The sequence below is a fragment of the Falco naumanni genome, chromosome 6 (genome assembly GCF_017639655.2).
Source record: "Falco naumanni isolate bFalNau1 chromosome 6, bFalNau1.pat, whole genome shotgun sequence".
NCBI classification, from domain to species: Eukaryota; Metazoa; Chordata; class Aves; order Falconiformes; family Falconidae; genus Falco; species Falco naumanni.
The window spans coordinates 18,639,283-18,662,053 of NC_054059.1; the positions used below are offsets into that span (position 1 = coordinate 18,639,283).

The following is a 22,771-nucleotide window of genomic DNA, read 5'->3' on the forward strand; positions in this document are numbered from 1 at the left end:
AGACTCAGGCTAGAAGAAGACTGGAACAAAATCAGACTGATAAGTGATACCAAAACTGCTGTTATGCACGTTTATATTCTTCCCCTATCTGCTATTTCCACTTGGGTGGTCTGTTCATGAAGAAAATTCAGTACCCAGGAATTACATTAAATTTCTTGTTCTGCTCTCCTGAAGTAAATTCCAGCAGCCTTTCTGAAACACCATGGAAACTTATGGGAGCACACATTGTTTGAAATTTATTTCTTGAATTGAAACTTAGTTCAAGCATACACAGCTGGCTTGTCTGCAACCTTATTTAAATCTCTGTTTCACTGTCCCAAACATTAGCATGTCAGTAATGACAAAGGTAATACAGAAATGCAAACGTATTAAGAGGCAACATACTATGAGGAGGCAGAGAAGCGTCAGAACAGTGAATGAAAATCCACATTAAAACTAACCAATTACTGAAATGCCATCTGTTCATTCAAACTTAATTAAAAAGCAAGAAGTTTTCTTGTTTAAGGGAATAATTAATTCTTCAGGGTTTGGAAAAATGAGTGATTAGTTGTAAGTTTTCTATCTCACCTTTTTTATTGGATGAATCATTATGCAGTTACTTACCTTGAAAATAATGGGTGGGCAGCCTCCCCCATGGTACTCTAGTATTTTTGCCTGTAGCAGTGTTGTATTAAATTTGGAAGGCCCTATTCACTGGACATCGAACACCCTTTTTGGGTTTTTTGGGGGTTTTGTTTGTTTGTTTGGGTTTTAATCCTGATGCCCTCCTTCGGTGCAGCTGTGTTAATCTCCTGCCACAGTTCATTTTGGTTTTGGACAGTTTTTCAATAAGGAAATCAGAGTTAAACGGGTATGAGTTCCAAGCCAGGCTGGGTGAAGTAGCATTATTACAAGATGATGTGCAATACACCTTCCAGTAGAAACCTACTCTGGCTTTGGGCTTTCTCAAAGCTTGGACCAGACTGGCTGAAAAATCTGTATGGCCTTAATTTTTGCTTTAGAGTGAGCTAAAACCTAGCAAAACTTGCTGAGTTTTCTTTCCAAGACAAAAGTACAACTAGTTTTCACTTCCAGCCCTGGTGGAAAACAGAAAGAATTATTAAACCACTTTTCCCCTTCCCTCTCCTTCTACCCTTTTTGCCTTTCTCCTAAAGTGAAAACTTCAGCAATTTGGCTTCTGTTGAGATCGCACACTTTTAATACAGTTTTCCACAGGCTGTGGATCATGCCAGCTAGTAGTACAGAGTACTTTTTTAAAAACTGCTTGTGTAGTGTAAACAAGACATATGTAGGTTCTAAAACCTTGATTGTCCAGTTTCTCTCCTTGCAAGTTTCTGGATGAACAAAAGCCCTGTTGGCAAATGTGTGCCATCTTAATGAGAACAGTATTACCACTATATTCAATAGCAATATTACAAATTAATTTGGACCATCAGCTGAGCCCTTCACACTATAACAGTACAGCACACTAGGGCTAAATATTTGTCTTTTATACATAAGTTTTCTAGAAATTTTTCTTTGATAAAACATTGTGCTGTGTGTCATGATTCGATAGATGTAATGCACTAAACTGGTGGTTTTATGCTGCTTTTGCTGCACAGAAAAAGAGGATAGTCTTCAGTGTTTCACAATGGAAATGCGGTTATGTTGAGATTAAGGCAGTAGTTTAAATTCATGAGTTCCTATCTATGTGATTATATGGTTGTCACTGTTGGCACAGCTGAGTGAAACCTCCAGATAACCCTAAAATGTTTCATACACAGCGTGAGGCAGTCTATGGCTTCAAGAGCCCCCCAAGACTTTAAAACACTGACGATTTCAGTGGTGAGCAGTGTCTGACCTCCTGCCTCAGGCTTCTCCCTCAGCTGCCTTCTCCAGGAACAGCTTTGCCTGGTGCCACTCCACAATCAAGATTTCCAGACACAGCAATAAAATGTTATAGATAAAGTAATAACATTCATGATTTAAGTAATATAATATGCATGTTTGACAGCTACACTGTTGTAAAGAACAGTGAAAATTGATTTCTTTGATTGCATTCATTCTGCCTTTAATAAGCCCTAACAGCAAGTTGCTGCTGCACAAAGCAGAGGTTCCTGCTACACTGCCCTCACTCATTGACCTCTCCAACCTCCTCAGCTCTGACTGACTGCTGAACAACACATGGGACCAGAAGTTAAAGACCAAGAAAAATTCAGCAGCTGGGATTCCCCACACTGAGTCTGTCCATACATGGTAACTGGATATGGGCATATCTTGGCTGAAGGGACACAGGAGTGCTTCAGAACAAAGCAGTGTTGCTTACAACTTGCTGTAAACCCAGGCAAAGGCTCAGGCTCTATCCTGCTAAAGGCTTAGTCCTTGTGGCGAGGAATGGGAGCAAAGATGTAAACCAGTTTTTGTATAGGAAGCAGTTACCAAATGGTAGGTGCCCCTGTGCAAGCTCCTGTAACGTTTCCAGTAAAACACTGAACTGAAAGGATTTACAAGAAAATCTCCCTCTGTCTCTGGTTGCTAGAAGCATAGCTCCTTTTCTTCAGGCTTGCTTTCAGTCTAGCAGCTTTCCTTGATCCCTGGAACTACAGGAAAATAGTCTTTAGTCACCTTGTCATTCCTCCCAGGCAGGGCTTGTCTAGTCCTTGTTCCAGATGCAAGTTCCTTATGTCCCTTGGATTTCTCTTTCCACTTGCCTTAGGTTGCATTCCCCCAAAACACATTGTTATACTAAGCTACACATAAAGCTGTGCAGCTTTGAGTTCCAGTGCTAGCTGCCAGCTTGAAGCCCAAAAGCCTCCCTAAGGTTAGCACGCCCAGGGGATGCTCTCCTAGAAGGACCTTACTCTGAGCATCTAGGGCAAAGCCACCACCCGAAGAAAAGAAACTTCTTTTTTGCCTAACCACATCCTCCTAGGGAAAGACACAGGCAGAAAACAGCAGACAGGCAAAACATGAGCCACGTGTTATGTCCTCCAACTAAAGGCGGGGTAGCAACAACACAATGTCAGTATAGGGGCTTCTTAGTCCTCTGAAGATGACATGAGGATGTCCATACACCTTCTTCCCCTGAAGTGTTTAAATACCACACTGGCAAAACCCTTCCCTCTGCTCCAACCTCATTTTGCAGCCTGGATCCCTTCAGCTGTTTGTTCTCAAGCGATCGTGCTCACTGGGTGAGATGTTCAAATGCTTCTCTTTTATCAATTAATTTTAGCAGGAGTATGCATATGCTGTGCTTTAAGGCTATTATATGGCTGTATAAAAGCATTTTCTTTGTGCACAATTCTGAAATAGTAACATGAAATGAGAATCCCTATTACAGTGTCGTAGATTTAACCCCGAAGTGCAACTAAGGCCTAACACAGCCACTCACTCACTCCCTCCGCAGTGGGACAGGGGAGAGAATGGGAAGAGTAAAAGTGAGAAAACTCGTGGGTTGAGATAAAGACAATTTAACAGGGAAAGCAAAAGCCACACACGCAAGCAAAGCAAAACAAGGAATTCATTCACTGCTTCCCAGGGGCAGGCAGGTGTTCGGCCATCCCCAGGAAAGCCGGGCTCCATCATGCACAACAGTTACTTGGGAAGACAAATTCCTCCCCTTCTTTCTTCTTCCCCCAGCTTAACATGCTGAGCATGACATCACATGGTATGGGATAGCCCTTTGGTCAGCTGGGGTCAGCTGTCCGGCTGTGTCTCCTCACAGCTGCTTGTGCACCCCCAGCCTCCTCGCTGCAGGGGTGAGAAGCAGAAAAGGCCTCAACTTTGCCAAAGCGCTGCTCAGCAGTAAGTAAAACAGCTCTGTGTTATCAACCCTGTTTCCAGCACAAACCCAAACGTAGCCCCATACTAGCTCCTATGAAGAAAATTAACTGTATTTCAGCCAAACCCAGCACATATGCAATTACCGTAAATTTTTCAGATTCACCTAATGATGAGGAGCAAACTCTAGAGCTGGGGAAACTGGGTCTTGCCAACTTGCGCGCAGTGATTGCCAGTGAGATAGGAAAGTTCTGTGCTTCTCAACCCCACCAAAATCTCTGACTGGAAGCCTGTGTAAGGGCAGCTCCCTGGTCCTCCTGTCTCTGTATGACTCAGACCCCTCAGCAGAGCAATTGCCTTCAAGAATTCAATGCTTTCTGGGCACCCTTATGCAAACAAAATGATTCACTCACAGAATGTTACCAGGCTTGATAGCAGTTTCTATGGAACAGAAAGCTAATCTTTAGGGTGTGATTTGCTATCATTTAGCAGATGGGTGATGTTTCTATAACAATAGGATGGAAAAAAGGGCAACAATAGTGTGAAAATAGCTGGATTCCTTTATTGGCTTGTTAGCTGTTCTAATTTTAAAATGCATTTCCACTTAAAGCCATCTCAAAGGGCATTAACAGTGTTATCTGTTAGATACGGTCAGAAACATTTAGGGTTTGATTGTGGGAAAGCCCTAAAAGATGATCAATATAAATTGGAAAAGGAGCCTGTTCTACTCAGTTAATATTGGGAAAATTCAAACTCTCCCGAAGTCCATAGATATTTCTGTTCAGAGTTCTATCTCAAACTGCTCCTAAATATATAGGAATTTACACAGGGAGTTTTCCATTAGTTACGAATACCATCACGTACCAGGTCCCAAGACATACAATCTTCTAGACATTTCTACATCCAGTTTTAAAGTTTCACAGTTAGACCAAAAACTAATCAAAACACCACATAATACGTTGTTAACAAGAAATACTGTAATGTGTAATCTGAGAGGGAATTTGTTGCCATCCTGGTTTTATGGGAAAGAAAACTTACACCACATCACAAACACAAAGTCTATTCCTGCATCGCCTTCCCTTCCTAGCACCACTCCTTTCTGCAGTTCTCACAGACCAGTAAGTAGCAATACTAGTGATTTAAAGTTGACAAGCTCTGTTGAATCAACCAGAGCTACATATTGTTCTTTTTTATTCATATGGGGAAAAGGCTCCAGGCTAGATGATATTTTTAGTCCAAGCTAGTAAGCATGGCTGAGCATTAGTGGTGGAGAGGCCAAAAAGAAAGAGAGAAATGAAACAGGTGGCATCTTAATGAAGAGCAAGTTTACTCCTGCTCCCGTGTCCTGGTTTCAGCTGGGACAGAGTTAATTTTCTTCTTAGTAGCTGGTGCAGTGCTGTGGTTTGGATTTGGTGTGAGAACAACGTTGATAACACACGGATGGGTTTGGTTGTTGCTAACTAATGTTCATACTAATTCAAGGGCTTTTTAGTTTCCCAGGCCTTGCAAACGAGCAGGTGGGAGGGGTACAGGGAAATGGGAGGGGACACAACCGGGTCAGCCAACCTGAATTAGCCACAGAGGTATCCCTTATCATGGGACGTCATGCCTGGTATATAAACTGGGGAGGGATGGCCAGGGAATAGTTGCTTGGGACTGGCTGGGCATTGGCCAGCAGGTAGCGAGCTGTTGTATTTTGCATCACTTGTTTTCTTTTCTCCCTTCCCTCTGGAATTCATTCCTCTCCCCTTCTACTTTCTTTTCATTATAACTGTTATTATTATTATTCTCATTAGATTTATTTCAGTTATTAAATTGTTATTATGTTAAGCCTTGAGTTTTATGTTCTTTTCCATTTCTTCTCACTCTCCCTCTGGGGGAGGCTCAGTCAGTAGAGCATGAGACTCTTAATCTCAGGGTCATGGATTCAAGCTCTGTGTTGGGCACCAAAAATGGCTGCGTGCTCTAACTCCAGCTGGCCACCAAGCACCATGCAGCTGCTCACTCACTCCCCCCAACCCCACCCCCAAGGGATGTGGCATTTCCAGACAGCAGCTTTATGATACTGAGGGAGTGTGGAGTGTGTGCTGAGCACATAGATTGCCTGGAGCACCAAAGGTCAATCCCAGAAGGTAGGTAGAGCAGTATTACTTTGTAACCCATTGAATTTATTTGACATAGCTGGATTTGTTTCACTTGTATATGGTGTTTTGTTCAAGCCAAGTTGTCAATTCAATTAGGTAAAGTTCTATAAGTGTAGCTTTGATTTTTCTCGTCGCTGAAGAAATTTAATGTAACAGCCCAGATACCTGAAAAATCTTGCATGCAAATCAGGAGTAGCAACAACCACTTAGAAAAGTAAGAGCTACAGCAGTGCAAACAATCTTGAAGTTGAATGAGGCAAAAAAAAACCAACCCAGAGTTGACTAGATATGTTTCTACAGTATCATTCACTTCAGAGGTAAATTTTGCTCTTCTGAAATCTTGGTATTTATGGAATCAATAGATATCAAGAGATTGGGAAGTAGCTGTGCAGATGGCTCTGTACACTTTCATCTCAAGTACTGGTTTAGCTCACTAAACATAGACAAGTTACTTCTTGTCTCAAAAGCGCTTAGGCATTCTGGAATTGCTTGTGTTACAATTTGCTATAAATTTCAAGTGATAAAGATTTTTTGTGTCTAAATTCCCTTTATTGTATGATACTACAGGCCACAGAAGAGTTTGTGTGCAGCAGTATGACACTAACATTTTAATAACCCTTTCAGAAGTGATGCAGCATAAATTGTGGCCCGAGTTTAAGAGACATTATTTCAGTAGCAAGGACATCTGTTGCATACCACTGCCATGAGAAGTTCTTGAAGGAAAAGTTATTTTTCCTTTGCTGATGACATTGGAAGTAAAGTCCTTAATTTTCTGGAAAGAATGAAGCATAGTCTATTAAAGATGTTGAAAGTGTTACTGGAGATTTTTTGTTCACTGGAAATTCATGGTAGCTTTTTATCCCCACCTATTTAACATGCCAGAGTTGGGGTTTTTCGTAGATAAATTTATGACTGATGATTTTTGTTGGTATCTGGCCTTTGGATTAATTGAAACTAAAAGGGTTAGAAAGTAGTTAACTTCTTTTTATACCCATAGTTGCAATATCTGTATTTTAATTAACAAATCAGCCAAACGCTCCTCAAGCCTGTCAAAATTTGTAGCAATACTGATAGGAGGAGGTGCATGCTGTAAGCTTTTTCTTCAGACAGAGGCAGCCATGGAAGCATTGGCAGTGAAGGAGTTGCTGGGTGTCTTGTCTGCACTAATGATCCTGCTGGCCAACACTGTGAACTGTGCCTGGACTACAGATATGTCAGTGGAGACAAACAACAGGGTATCTTTTCCATTTTTATCCATTGAAAAAAAGCTTTTGGGAATGGTCGCACATGACTGTTCCCAGGTTAAACAGTGAGTGGAAGGCAAGTAGTTCAAGAATTGGTCTAGTCTAGACTTAATTGAGAAGAAATCGCATTTTCTTATTTGTTTTCCTTTTATTAAAGTTGTACATTTTTAATTGTAGTTGTGGGAACAGGAGTATGCTGTTTCACTGCAAGTAATTTTTGTATTACTCTAAATGCATCAACTTTCTGGGATCTAGTAGTAAAAAAATAATTTCCTGGAAAAGATAATGATACATAGATACAATTTATCTAAGCTAGGATAGAAAATAATTATTCTGCAACAGTATCAGAAGTCTACTTATATTTCATTTCAATTTTTTATCCAGTATGGCCATGAGCTGTCTCAGCTAGTTCTGTGTGAGAGAACAAAACATTTCTAAAGCAATTTGTGACCACAGTATATAATGTAAAGAGATTATTACTAACAATGAACTATGTAACTCCATTTATTTCAGGCACTGTTGAATCAACCTTTAGTAATATAACAAAATAGTGGTGACATGTAAATAACAGAGGAGGGAACTTTCTGCTCCGTGAGACACCAAGGTTTTCAGTAGTCTTGGATAGAAATTGCTACTAGTATAAAGGAGTGTTTGTACCAGGTGAGATGTGAGAGTGTTGTGATAGCTGCAGTGTAATCAAGTCAGGAAGCCCTAATGAGCTGTAATAGAAAGAAAGGTAACTTACAGAGAAGACACTTTTATTTCTCTAGAAAGACTCAATATGCAATAATGGAAAGAACAGATGCATAGAGCGTGGTACAATACAATTAGAATAGAAGGCTATGGCTATCCCAAAGTAGCTAAAATCAGCTTCTCAATATCACACTCATTTTGTCCACGTAGAATCCTAAAATAACCATTTTCTCCCCAAGATTTTCCCCAGGAATTTGCAGCAATCTAAAGGGGGGGGGGGGGGGGGGGGGGAGGAGGAGGGAAGAAGGGGAAAAAAAAAATTAATTTTAAAGTGGTATGTAAAAACACAAGATGTAAAATGCAAAATGAATCTTTTGTGTTAGTTTCCTTTTTAAGAAACAGAGTTTCTCAGATTTGGTATCAGAATGCATCTTTTTCTGATCTCTAATAATTTGTTCCTTTTTATTTTGATCAAAAATTCAGTTCCAAAACCAGGGTTAGTAAAAATTGAATACCATCTCTACAAGACAGTTTGATAAACTGAAGCAGAAATCATTAGATAATTCAGCTATTGTCTGGAGAAAGTGGTCATTGAAACAACAATGCTCAAAATTCCAATTACAACTAATCTGTTAAAGAGAGACCCAATGTACGAAAAAGCTGACTTTTAATAAATTAGGTTTCATTCAGGTAGCTATTGACATATCGAGCAATTTAGTTTCTAATGAAGTCAGAATTTTTGCCCTAGATGTCAGTGAAACTACCTACCATCAGCTATGTAAACTTCAAATTACCTTCTGCTGAACACAGGAATAATGAGGTGAGCCGTTAATCATAATCAAGGTGATAAAATCTGACTTATTCTAAATGGCTGAAAGCCAGTGTTTAATTTTTTTTTTTCTGATAGCTAGGTAGCATTTGCCAATGCTGTTTAAACAGATAGCTTGTGTTTTCCAAATGTTTTAACAAATAATATTGATTACTTTTATTGAGCCTCATTTTCAGGCATCAAAAAGAATGGAGTCTTCATGGGAAACCTGAACAACATTTGAGAATTTGAATAAGATTTGAGACAGAAAAGACAGTGTAGGAAAAAACACAGATATAGGTGGGAGATCAGATGAAACAGGCTTTGAAACTGAGGTAGATGGTGCTGTAGTTCAAGGGCCAGTATGATAAATGTTGCTAGAAAGGGAACAGAATTATGCAGGAGACCTTAAGGTGAAGGGAAGAAATAGGAACAGAGAGAGTGAAGGACAGTAAAGATGTTGGTTTTCAATAATCTGTGTTGTAGAGATTTTTTTCTTCTGCCTCAAAATACAGTGCTAAGGATTCACTTACCCAGAACTTCTGTTTCTTCCCTTTTTTGTCAGCCAGTGCTCCCCATCTGTTACAAGAGATGGTACTAGTGAGACCTTTGATGCACACGTTCACATTTTGTGGCTTTAAACAAGCAACCAGAAATGAAAAGATTCTTAGTTGGCCTAACGCTAGTATCAGAACAAAGCACGAGTGACAGACATCTCAATGTTTAAATAACAAACTCTGATGATTAAAATGAAGATAAGTATCCTTCTAGCCACAAGCCAAATTGCCATTAAGGACTACAAAAGCTTATGTCAAATGTAGTTTTAGTTTGTCACTGCAAAAACCTGTTTTCATTGACAAAAGCTCTCCTTTGCAGAGCTTGCCAGCTGAGCTGAACTGTGTAGGAGTATTGAAATTAATGTGAACCTCTTTCTTCAATTCAGCTGAAGATCCCTAGGAACATTTTTTGTTAAAGATCTCATCCAACACCTTTACAAAAATAGCTGGTGCTTTGGGACTGAAAATGTTCCCAGCGTTTCTCAGCTCAAATGAAATTGCTGACAACCTAATCTGTTTTACTGCACGGTGCGGGGGGATGACCTGTAAACTTACTTCACGTTTCTTTGATACCTTTGAGGATGTGCTAAATGTTGTGGTAATATCCATGAACACACGTGAGACACTGTCCCCACCTGCCAGGTGATAGGGCTTTCATAATTGTGTAGTTGTAGCTGAACTGTACAGTGCTCCGTGTTGTTAATCCTCACTATATATATATACACACACACACATATATATAGGGCAGAAGTTCCAAGGCTGTCTGTCATCTGGGTGTAGCCCAATGAGCAAAAGCTGCACTGCACACTAGGTATATATGATACTGATTGTTTAAAGAGTTCTGTGTTGTTTTTCATTTGTACAATGAAAGCTTGTCTAGTTACTGCTCACAGGTTGTGATGCTTGGGTGTTTATAAAAGGGCACAAATAAGCAGAAAACCAAAGATGTAAACTTCTACAGGTTTTTTTCACAGTATAAAGTTAATCCTAGAATATACATACTGCCATTGAGAGGGCATTTATTGGTGTGTATGCCACCAATGCCACATGTTTGAGCTGTATGTACAATGTTCCATTCACTCTGAAAGGCAAGCAGCAAAAATATGAGAAGGCCCACACTGCGAATAGGGAAATTAGGATTTTTGTGTCATCTTTGTAAAAAAATTTGAAAAGCCACAGTGGCATCAGTCTCATTGGTTAACAGTGGACTCTAATATACATTGAATACCTGCACTTCCAGCCAAAGAAAAGAAAAAGCAAGACAAATTGGTAACTAGCAGAAAGGTGAAGTCTGGTTATAGTCACAAGCATATAATTGTAGCTACAACTCATTAAATGCAAGGAATCATAAAAAGAATATTGGTCATAATGACCACTGAATGTAATTGTTGTTTTTTTAAAAGGCCCTATAATGCTTTTTCCTTGAATTACCATGTGAAATTTCAGGGACTATTAATAATCTTTGCCATTTCTTTGCCAGATATATTTCAGATACAATCTGTCATGATTGTAAATTAAAAAAAAAAAAAAAAAAGATAAAACGGGCTATCTGATTTCATATCAGATTCAGATTTACTTCTTTCCTTGTGATCATTTTACTAAAAAAAATTACATCAGCTGCAGTATGAAAGTCCAATATTCACATGAGTCTTAGAGACAAAGAAAATTGCCTTGAATTTATATTAATCTATTCCTATATTCAGTACTACACATTATCTCTCCCACTTGTTTGAGCAGGATGATGACCGGTTCCCACAGACTTGCATTTCTGTAATTAAATATTTCTCTAACACTTGTTATTTTCTAAAAAAAAAGTTAACTTCTAGTTTCATACCTTGATAGGAATTTATGGATTCTCAGACATGTTTCTAAATGGAAGTAAACCTAGAAACCAAAATGGAACTGGATTCTTTTTTATTCTTGGCTATAACATATCCATGAATTTGATTTCCCAGGTTTTGTTCCATCCAAGTCACAAAAATAGAGGTGCTTGATGTATGTATTTTATCGTACAGTTTAGAAAGAAAAGCTGCTTACTTAGTAATCCATGCCCCTAGACATTCATTCAAATACTCTGAATTAAAATATATTGAAGTATACAGGGGTGCAGCAAGCAGGTCAAGAAAAGTGACTAATACTTTATATTCAGGACCTGCCATTCTGTGTCCAGAACACTGTGCCCAGTTTAGGGCTTCCTCATACAGGAAAGACATTAACAGGCTGAAACAAAACCAGCAGGAGTCCACTGAGATGCTTGGGATCTGGAGTACGTGATGTACCAGGAAAGGCTGAGGGAGCTGGCTTTGCTCAGCTCTCAGGAGAGGTAGTTCAGGGGAGGTCTGCTTGTTGTCTCGTGCTATACAAAGGGCAGATAGAGAGAAGATAGAGCAAATTCCCGATATGTGCGCAGCCAATGGTCAGAGTTTTCAGCACGGGGAATTGCAGCTGGACATAAGGAAAAAAGGGGTTTACAAGAGTGTTTAGGCACTGCTGAACTGAGTGGTTGTGGACTATTTGTCCTCAGAGGTATCTAAAACTCAACCTGAGAAGCTCCGTGAACCTTAAATATGAAGATGGCTCTGCTTTGAGCTGGGGAATTAAACTAGATGACCTTCAGAGATCCCTCCTAAGCTAAAGTATTCAATGACCTAATCAACTTGATCTAAAATGGCCCTGCCAATTTAGGGTGAGGAGAGCTGGGCCGAACAACTTCCAGCCTCAAGTAGTCCACAGCTCTATGAATTACTAAATTTTGTATTCAACGTATAGATTTTCTGTAATGGTTAAATTACTGAACAGTTATAAAGCTAAGTAAAGATTGTGATGGGGCAAGTGATTTTGCCAGTTTTTTTTAATGGCTGCAGTGTAAAGAGCAGATAAGGTTGATTTACTGTTTACTGATCCAAACCAGTCTTGGGGTTCGTGTGTGAATCAGAAGCAGGACAGCAGGAAACGTGGAATGGACTGCCATCTCCATAGGTGCTGACCTTTACTGGCAGCAACTGTGGCACGAGGTCCTAGGTCTATTTACCAAGCCTTTCCTAAAACATGGCATAGTTTGTTCAGGCTTATTCCAAAGACTGGCTGAGATTCCCCAGTTCTCATTTCTCCCAGGCTAACTAACTCTTCTCAGTCTGAAAAAGCACTCAGCTGTAATGGAAACAGCTGTTGTTTTTTCAACCACATTCTATATACATTGTTCAATGATGCAGTGTTTGTAGCCACATGCCAGTTTGATTTGACATCTTGCCTCTGGGAATAATGAACGCCAGCTCCATCAAGAGCATTTCTGGGATTTTCTTGCCTTATTCATACTAATATACCTTCTAAAGAGGAAGTAATTCTTTCAAAAACTTGTAAGTGAAAGTGTTCATGCAGTAGTGTTTTTAGAAAAGGAGAACATATTTTTTAAAATAGATTCCTGTTTTGTAAAATGAATTTCTCAGCATAAGTATTGCATTTGACCTTTGAAATTTCTTTTTCCCTTTTCCTGCCTGTAATGAAAACTACTTTAGCCTTACTGATAGAAAAAATTAATTCTGCATTGTATCCCTTAGTTACAACCTATCAAATGTATTATAGCATCCAAGCACAGTTTCTGCTTTAAGCTTAATTTAAGTTTAGATTCCTCAGAGAAAACAAATCTCTAAATATCTTTCCTGTTGCTAAACCAGGCACCTGAGGGTTGGTTTTCTGAGTTATAAAGAAATAAATGATATAAATGAATAATATTAAATTCATCTTGAATTTTAACTACCGTTTTGCTTGCTCCTTGAAATATGAACAAAGACTGACTGAGAAGAATTTGTTAAAATGGTCAGATAATAGTAATCTGAAAATAAATTCAGAGGAAATGTTAACCTTCTAAAACTCTTAGTCATCCCCTAGGCTGAATGGAAACTGGATGGCATCTTATTTCAACAATTTAAAAACCAGTCTTGTTCCAATGGAGTTTGTGTCCTGTATGTTTTCCTACATAGACAGGACCCTGTACAAATATCTTTTCCTGAATCTGGGTAATCTTTGAGATGTAACTTCTTAACTTATTTCATATTTAAAATAGACATTAGTTGCAAAAGTTTGTTCATTAATAAATTTAGAAAGAGCCCTCATGGAAGACACAATGGGAGTAAAAAGCAACCTGGTATGTTATTGATAACTGTGGTCAGCGCTAGCATTCCAGATCACATTTTCTCTGCAGAGTAGCAGCTCAGAGAAAGTGTTGATGTGTCCCTCAAAATCTTCAGAACCAAAATTGAAAAAAAATTGAGTAATTTCAAATATAATCCTGAAGGAGCTAAATAAGCAATTGGGGTTTAGAAGTGAAGCCCATGCCACCCACTTTTGCCCCATAAAAGTGAAAGATCTGTACAGATTATGAAAAGTACCAGTAGTATAAGGATATTATCAATCAATGCAAATTTTTGCTTTGGGTATCCTCTGGAAAAATAGATTACATAATAGTTTCTTTACACTATTTTCAAAATGTAGTTAATACAGTGTACTACTGTTTTACTGCTTTCTTCTGAGATTTAAGCAGTACATTAACATTAAGGATAATAGTGCCAATGTCAGCATTGGAATCTAGCTTTTTCCTCACAGTAAAACACTGTGGGATTTAGCTCAAGATTAAGAAATCTAAATGTATGTGTCCCACAGCAGCATACAGAGTATTGGGATCCATTCACTTGCCTAAATGCAGGTGTCTAGGGCTATTTCAGATGCCTTAGAGTGCCTGAGACATCCATGTTTCTGGCTGACATGACAGAGGACCTAAGAGATATCCACATCCTTTTGGAGACACAGCCAGGTGGGAAGCTCTTCCCACTGCTGGTAGCACCAAATATTTGTGTGGGGACCACTAATGGATCCATGAGCAGTTGTATCTGAGTTGCTCTGCAGTCTCTACTGACTTTAATGACTAGACTATTATTTCTGTGATGACAATTTGGATGTCTAGCACATCACACCTGTCTGAATCTTAAATTGAATCCTGGTGTAATGAATTGCCTACTGAAGCATGAGATAGGCAAAGGAGAAGACTGGAAATTATTAGGAAATACACAGTGAATAAAGTGTCAGAGTAGGAATCAGCAGATAATAGTATCGCTTCCAGAATTACACAACTGTAACACATCACTTCAGAAGAAATGATGAGGAAGATTAAGACATTACTGACTGAAGGACTTGGATTCTGTCCAACTTGAACCATCAGGCATAAAATTAAAGAGTTTAGAGAACAGGGCAAAATTATGGTAATAAGCAACATGGAAATTACAGTTCTGATACATATTGGTTTGTCACAATATAGCACAAAATCGTAGATGCTACAGTTTGGTTGAACAAAATTAAACCAGGAATTTATTGCACTGAAAAGGTTCTTAAACTAATCTGGGATGCATTTTATGTCCCCTCATGGCTTGGAGCAAGAGCTGGTCTAGGGACCAACAGATTGGAAGGGTAAATGACACTTCAGTTAATTTTCCCTGTAAAACAGCTGTGGCTTGAAGCCTTCACCATGGAATAGAATCCTTTTGTGCCAGGCATTGTGAGTGAAAATGATTTAGTAGTAGAGCAAATCCTTCTGCCATTATCTGCTTTTACAAAGTAGTCTTTAAAGAAAAGAAATGGAAATCTATTCATGAATCTGAGATGCATCAATATTTTGACTATAAATTAAAATCAATAGGAATTAATAAATGATTGTCACTCCTTCATAAAAGACTATGACACTTCCAGAGCTGTCAGCTGATACCATTCCTTTAATACAGTCAATGTTGTATCTTCTCCTGCAGTTGTTTTTCTTTCTATGACAGTTCTCGTTCCTGAGATCCTGTAGCTCATGCAGCCAAGGTATTAATTACCTAAAGTAGACCTATCAAAACTATGTGTTGCTAACTAATGACATCTCAACCTTGTTGAAGGTAATCAGAGATTTCCAGTGTCTCCAGGGAAGCCGAGGCCTTGGAAGCTAGTAGATGTGATAGTGAGCAGCAAATCAGACATGGACTCTGCTTCAAGTATGTTAACAGAAAGAAAACCTGAGCAGCTGGGATTAAAAGCAGGCAAGATCATGCATGTTTTGAGTAAAGAATTATACACTGTATGACTGGAACACTACGCTAAATCCGGTAGGTCACAGCTAGGAATAAAAAAGCAACAGTAAAGGGTATTCGTGTGACAAATTGAGAAAAGTAGTAGACAATATGTATAGACACTAAAGACCAAAATGTGTGTAGGGCTCAAACGTCAAGCAGAAAGAGAAAATTGTGTCATACCTTTGGCTATAGATAGTATAGGGGGAAGAAGTCCAGGAAAGAAAATACCAAGAAAAAATATCCCAGCAGTGAAGTAGTTTAACTCCCAGTGGAATTAGTTCCCAAGTGGAAATGAGAAAGACTTATAAGTGAGTTGACACATTCTTGGACGACAACCATTGGAGAGCAATATTACATTTTCTGGAAGATGACCAAAATAATCTAATAGCACTTTTTTGTCTCTTGCTTTTGTGATTATTCCAGCTTGATATTTACTCCAAATTAATGACATTTCAAAAGGAAACAGATGCTAGACCTCATTACTCACAGAGACAGGGAATCTATTAGCATTATTTTTAAAACTCTTTAGACCACTAATGTACCTGCATTTGGTATTTTTAGTAAAAGCTTTCAACCTTACCCTCTCCAAAATTTCCATTTTTATTAAGAGAAAAAGCAAAGATTTTAAGTAATCATTAAGGAGAAGGTCTGCCTATTAATTAGCAAAACATACTTTTTAAAAGGGAGTTTTCTTCTGTCTAAAAAAATATTCTGTTAGAAATACAACACTTAGTTTCTCCCAAAGAAACCATCATGACCTTCAATCAAAAATAAACTTGAATAAAAAGAAGTAATTTCTCCAAATTGCATTCAGTCCCCTTCAGGAGAAAAAGTAAGCAAGGTATTTCCATTTAGTCAACGGAAACCACCTCCAGCTGACTCTGCAACGAGAATTCTGCTGCTCCTTCAGATAAACGGATGAGTACTTGAGTGCTTCCATAAAAGGATTTTTGTAATTTTGTGTCCAGTTTTGTATAGTAGAGGCACCTTAGCTGTCCTTTTCAATAATAACTTTCCCTTAATATTAACTCTGTAGGAGTAAGCCCTGAATGCACAACACTTCCCGACAGTTAAAAAACTAGAATATGTAGATTGCTTCAGTATTCTTCCACAGAATGGAAATTGGTTTTGTTTGAACATTTCCTAGTTTCTTTTTTGCTGTAACAGTACAATGAAGGTGAACTTTACAAGTCTGAAGAAAATTTTCAGAAAAAAACATAGATGTCAATAATGAAATATCATTAAATAAAACCATAAACCAGCTAGAAATACAACTTAACACAATAAAAAGGGTTATCAGCAGTGGCTTCAAAACTGAGGTGTTTTGTAGGAGAACAAAAACTAGATTCCAGCATGCTTACGTTTGGCTTTGTAGGTAAAATGCTTTTGACAGCAAATACAACAAAGACATCTGAAGAGTGTGCTAAATAATATTATACAAACTGACTCCTTAAGACTGAAGAAATCAACTAAAAAGTAAGGCTTTAAAAGTAAAGAAGAATGACGGGTGTCAGATCTCAAGCTATTAATTCCTGCAGATCTGTTGATGTTAGTGGAAGTCAGTACTTTGCTTTAACCGGGCAGTTAAACTGTTTACTGAACACCATTCTCTAGGAATCAGCATTCTCCATCATATCTCCAACTTCTGCCACTTGAAAATTTGTATCTAGAACAGACTCCTTACATATATACTGACAGTCCTCATCTACCAATAAAATATACACAAACAGAAAAACAATATTAAATAATTCTTGCCAATTTTTTGCCAACCATTTCAACTCACAGTTGCGTTTTCTGATTTATAGTTTGTAGGTTGAATGTTGGATTCACTGACATCACTGGCAAAGCTTTATTCCTATAAATCTGGGAGTTAAGTTTTGTCTCTGGTTGGTTGGTTGGTTTGCAATAGCTGCTCCCTGTCTTTCTAGAGTGGGGGTGTGTTCAAGATGGGATTGTGTCACATCCTATCCTCACAAACAGAAACAATGAATTTGTTAAAAAGCAGCAAGCATAGAGGATGCACAAAAGAAATATACGTATTCTGGTTTTAAGGTTTTGGTCTTCACTCATATTGTGCTTTGTCCATTTTTTTCCTAAATTTCTTGGGTTTTTAAATATTTTCATTTCCGTTAAGTTCTGCATTCACAAGGATCTTAAGGTCAAATAAGATAACCAGAAAACCTTATATAACCTCCAATACAACCACAACATAAACTTAGAATTGAATATTGCAGTTGGAAGGGGCCTACAATGATCAGCTAGTCCAGCTGCCTGACCAATTCAGGGCTGAACAAAAGGTAAAGCATATTGTTAAGGGCATCGTCCAAATGCCTCTTAAACACTGACAGGCTTGGGGCATCAACCACCTTTCTAGGAAGCCTGTTCCAGTGTTTGACCAACTTCTCGGTAAAGCCTCAAGTGTCAATTTTATCCCCATTAGCATGGCTTTTTGTATTAAGTAACATTTAACCAGTATTTGTTTGGGGCATAGATGTTTCAATGCCATTTAATCTGCTGCACTATCGAATCTGAAGTTTCCACTGAATCATTGATAAAAATAGAGGGAAAATGTGTTTCCAGTTAACATACACCTCTCAATGTCCTCTTATGAAAACCCTTTGTCATTCTGAGCACCTGTGAAACATCTAAAAATCTATCTTGTTCATTAAATAGTATCAAATACTTTTTAAAAAAATATTCTTGTCCTCTTCAAGCCATAAGATGACAGTCCATAGGTTTGATTGTAGCCAAAGACTTGGGCTTTTGTGGTCTTTCTGAATTTCTCACTGTCAGGGGATCAGCAGATACAGCCTTTTGAGTGAAGGTATGGATCAGATATTGTAGCTTGTCACTGATACTGAAACAATGCAGAGGAAAGAGTGAGAGAAGATTTGTCTGAACAGGCTGCAAACATTAATGAGGGATATTTTACTTCACTATGCCTAACTTTGAAGACAGATGTATTTGAACTAGAACCATAGCTGTTTAAGCCAATGTACTTCCCCTACACTGAATAAACTTCGGCATCTTTATATTGTTAACAAATCTGCCTCATGTTTTCTTTATGTATGGACACTAAATTTCTCTTCTGTCATCTTTTCCTAGGTGGAAATAAGAAAGCCAAAGGAATAGAAGGAAAAGATTAAAAGAAAACATGCACCAATTTTACAGACAATCTGCTATAGAATAGGCTTGACTGTTCAGCAAGTCTAGCTTAAATGTATAGACCTGAGAGATAAATCTGCTACCAAGTTCATGTTTGATGTGAATCCAGTCTACTTTTATTAAGAGATCTCGATATAAAGATAAGTTTCACATGGAAATGATTTTTCAGTCATTTGTGTTCTTAAAATAACAATGCAGCTGAAAAAGGGAAAATTACCAAACTGACCAATTTGTCTTCCTTAGTCTAACTTGCCATTTGCCGTTTAATTGTACCTCTTTAGCTTATTTTCATTCAGGTGTCATTAAGAGTTGTAATTGTATGTGCATATACACACAGATCCATGTATAAGTATGTGTACACATACACAAACACACATATGTAAGACATTCTGAAGATACTACCTTACTATAAATATTATGTACCAGTCAGACGGTCATTTTTGTTTTTAAGCTATTTTATGATGACATTACAAGTGGGATTCCTCTAGTATAACTCAGACATTTTAATGTTAGCTATGTAAGTCTGATGTTACCCTACCAGTTATATATACCTTGCATATTCCTTCCATGTCAAAGAACAAAGCCCTGTGGTGCATTCTGTAATTTGAGTGTATGTATTATTAGATACTTGCCATCTTAATGTAGTGGCACTGGTCTATGTTTGAAGAGAAATCCACTAGTGTATCATACACACTCTTCTGCAGCAGTTTCAGTTCTGAGTGTGTATTCCTTATGTATCACAAACAAAAGCAGCATCCCAGCAGCAGTTAATTTCTGCTTGGGGCATAGAAAGCCAGACTGCCGTGCCAGTAAGCTGTGCTTCTTAATTAGGAGGCCACTGTCAATTTTTATGTTTTCATTTGCATTCTGCTTCATAACATGTTTGAAGGAAATTATGTCAGTTTTGTTCACAACTTGACATGTATTTGTGAATACTCAAAAAAAATTTTATTCTATAAACCAGTATATTTTAAGTTTTAGAGCAAATGTTAGAGTAGATTAAAAGATGATAGTTTCTATACCAATTTCGGATGTTCTCTAAGATTCTTAGATAGATATATGAAAATGAAACAACAACCACTTTACATTGGGAGCTAACAGTGCTCCACTTCTGACAGTGAAACCTTTGGGTTCCAAATTGGTCATTGACATTTTACTTCATTCATGACTGGCAGAAGAAAAGGGTAAAAGAATATGCTTTACTCACCCAAGGATTTTGACTGAATGAGTTTTCCATTTGGATCCTGCTTTCTGGGTACGTCTATAGATTCCCTCTTTGTAAAGGAAAAAATCTTCATACACTTTCATTATAGCTAAAAAACAATAGGAAAAATCAGCACAGTCAGCAAATATTGTTTCTGTTCTTGTTTGCTCCTTGTGTTTTACCAATAATATTTTTCTTGTCTCTTGGACTGTATAAGTGTGCTTCATAATTACACTTAAATTCACTAATTGCTCAGAAGTCCCTGATGTAAGTGAACCAAAGGAAATATTCCAATAGAGTTCTCTCAAAGGTCTCTTGACAAGTTAATTGGGTTTCTCTGTCATAAAAACTCCCTAACATGGACTTCTTCCAATACAGTAAGAAGAAATATTGCCTCGTGTAGGCTTACATAAGTTTTCTCAATTACAATGAAATTCAATTCAATAAATAAATCTCCTCAAGATTCATGTATAAAATCCTCTGTTCTGACAAGCATCTGCATATTCAAGAAAAGCATTTCACAGACAATGCATATCCTGTGAAATATGGTGGAGTGATACGTATGCCTTTTTCCAAAACTCAGATAGAGTTCATTAAGTACACAGTCCACTCCTTGTGGAAAACTAGATTGTTTATATTTGTTAATACTTTCAGCTAAAAGGCGGGGGGTGGGGGGTGGGGGTGGGGTGGGTAGGGGTGGGGAAGGCATTGTGTGCATAAAAAAAAAGGCCAAGGAGATGATGAACTGGAAATTTTGTGCAAGGAAATGAAGACTACAATACGCATTTTATGACTATTCATTATTTCCTATGAATATAAATCTCTTTTTTTAAAAAAAAATGTTTTGGGTTTCTTTTCCACATTTTTTCTACCACCTTAATACCATTTGCTTTACTATATGATAGGCTACCAGATCCAGAGAAATGAAAATACTTTCCAGGTCTACATTACCTTCAGATTCCAGTGAATCAGACGCATTGTATACAAGCTTAACTCCAACTTACTTTTACTATATGATTTTAATGGTCTTAGACTGCTACACTACTTGGAACATAAGAATTAGTGAAATCCAGTTTCCTGAAGTCTTGCACCTTGGGAGTCCCATAAAATACAAGTTTCAGTGACCACTTGTATGTTGTTGGAGCATTTATAACATATGAACCTGATATAGATCTGTGGTATCCAGTCAGGTTAGCTCATGTTGCAGTATTTTCTGTCGGGCACACTTTCCAATTTCTTTCTCCTACCTGAATATTTTCATAAACTCGACAGAAATTAACTTTACAACCTCTTGATCTCTACCATACTTGGCTGAAAACAGAAAACATTCACAAATTTTAGGGGATGAAAGAAAACAGCTCAAAACATGGTCAAATGAGCCCATTTGCCCAGGAAATCTGTCTAAAAATATACTTTGCTAATGAGGTCACTCACATAAAAAATGTATGCTGATAGCAATGCATGGGGAATAAGCAGCCATGATGCTACATAAGGGGCAGGTCTGGGGAGAGCTATATCAGTTAAATCAGAAAAAAACGTAAATGTTTTGAATTAATAATGTTACACCTTCTGCCGAGCTGCCTGCAGAACCAGAGCTCTCACATATTGACAGCAACAGACCAAGTGGAAAATCACATAAACTTTTTTCTTGACTTCTAGCTGCAAGCTCAGGACTCCATTACAGCTCCCTGCAAAGGCTGCCTCCCTCCCTCTGCCCCCAGGCTTACCAGTGTATAGAGCCAGGAGCTTAACTCCTGCGGATGTCCCTGTACCACTATGTAAAATACCAGCTGTTGAGGTTTCTGAGCTGCAGAGGAGCCTGTGGAGGGAAAGCTTTAAAGCAGTGCAAAGGAACAGAAAGGGGAAAGACTTTCATTGGCCTTAGTCCAGGTGAGAGTGTCAAAGGAGAAGTGAAAGGGATGAGTCATTCCAAAAATTACTGTAGAGGCTTCCCTGGATCTTGTTTTGATACCGTGGCCAAAGGGAGGCAAAGAAACAGGGCTGAGTGTAAGGACTGCAAAATTCACTTCTCCCACTGGAGGTCTGAGGTTAGAAGATATCATTTATCATCAGCCTGGGCCAGGAGAAGGTAGCTTCATTTCTAAATCCCATTGTTCTTTGAAATCAAGGTCCATATGTTCAGTTTCAGAAACCTATTCTTTATCAGCAACTCTAAATCAAACACATGTTCTTGGCTCTGCGAAGAAACATCATACCTAAATTATTGCCACAGAAATTAAATATAAAATTTTGCCATGTAATTCCAGAATAACTTCAGTCTACATTAGAGAATGTTATCCATGATTACATGTTAGATCTACGTTTAGTGTATGTGTGTTTATATGTATGTATATATAGAAGTAAATATATGTACTTATGTATATCTGTATGTATATACACTGCAACCAGGAGCTACATAATGATACAGTCTTTGGAGCTAAGTGAGCTGGGTATATGAACTGTAGAGTGGACAAAGAGATGATAATTAAAAATCAAGCACCGAGATATTTTTATTTATTCAGTGACTTTGTCCTAATATGGACGGAGGATGAGATGACCTCAGTCTACTAGCCAACTTTGTTCCCTCCTACGTAGAAGAGACTTTGCATTTTCCAAAATGAATGGGTTAATTATTAATTAATCACCAGAGGTAGTGATTTTCATAAAGTTGACTTTAGCGTATGCATGAGCTACTTTGGTCATGCTGAGCTGTCATATCTATGCATATAAATGCAGCGGATTATAAGATTCATTCCAGTATAGATTCCTCTGCATAACATTCCTAAATAAGAAACTGTGTCTCTAAGACATATGAAGATATAAAGTAGTTGCTAGAAAAGGAACTAAGTGTAGCACTGCACATTAATGTAGGGTAGTACTTTCTCCAGATCTTTTTCTTGTGTCAGCAAATCAAATACTTTTTATCCAAGATCGTGATAGCTGAAATGTTATGTAGGGTCAAAACTTAGATATATTGCACTAATGTGTTAGCTTTTCTTCTTTTGATTGAGACTGACTAATGTGACAGTAAGGATTATTTTCCTATGTCAGCACTGTAACTATCAGAGTATTTCCTAAAGTCCATTTAAAAAAACAAAG

At 38.0% G+C, this 22,771-nt stretch overlaps 1 protein-coding gene across 8 annotated transcripts in view; it reads right to left on the reverse strand.

Annotated features, from left to right (window-relative positions):
- Positions 1-3,598: 3,598 nt before the first annotated feature.
- The window catches only part of TINAG (tubulointerstitial nephritis antigen), a 48,628-nt gene continuing 29,455 nt past the window's right edge, over positions 3,599-22,771 (reverse strand). Inside the window, exons 9-11 of one of the 8 annotated variants that reach the window (XM_040599355.1) lie at positions 19,676-19,781; positions 9,182-9,227; positions 3,599-3,732 (exon numbers count right to left, since the gene is read on the reverse strand). In XM_040599355.1, coding sequence (XP_040455289.1) covers positions 3,676-3,732; positions 9,182-9,227; positions 19,676-19,781 — 209 coding nt within the window. In that variant the 3' untranslated portion in view covers positions 3,599-3,675. The other 7 variants (XM_040599352.1, XM_040599358.1, XM_040599357.1 and 4 more) reach the window with 7 other exon arrangements.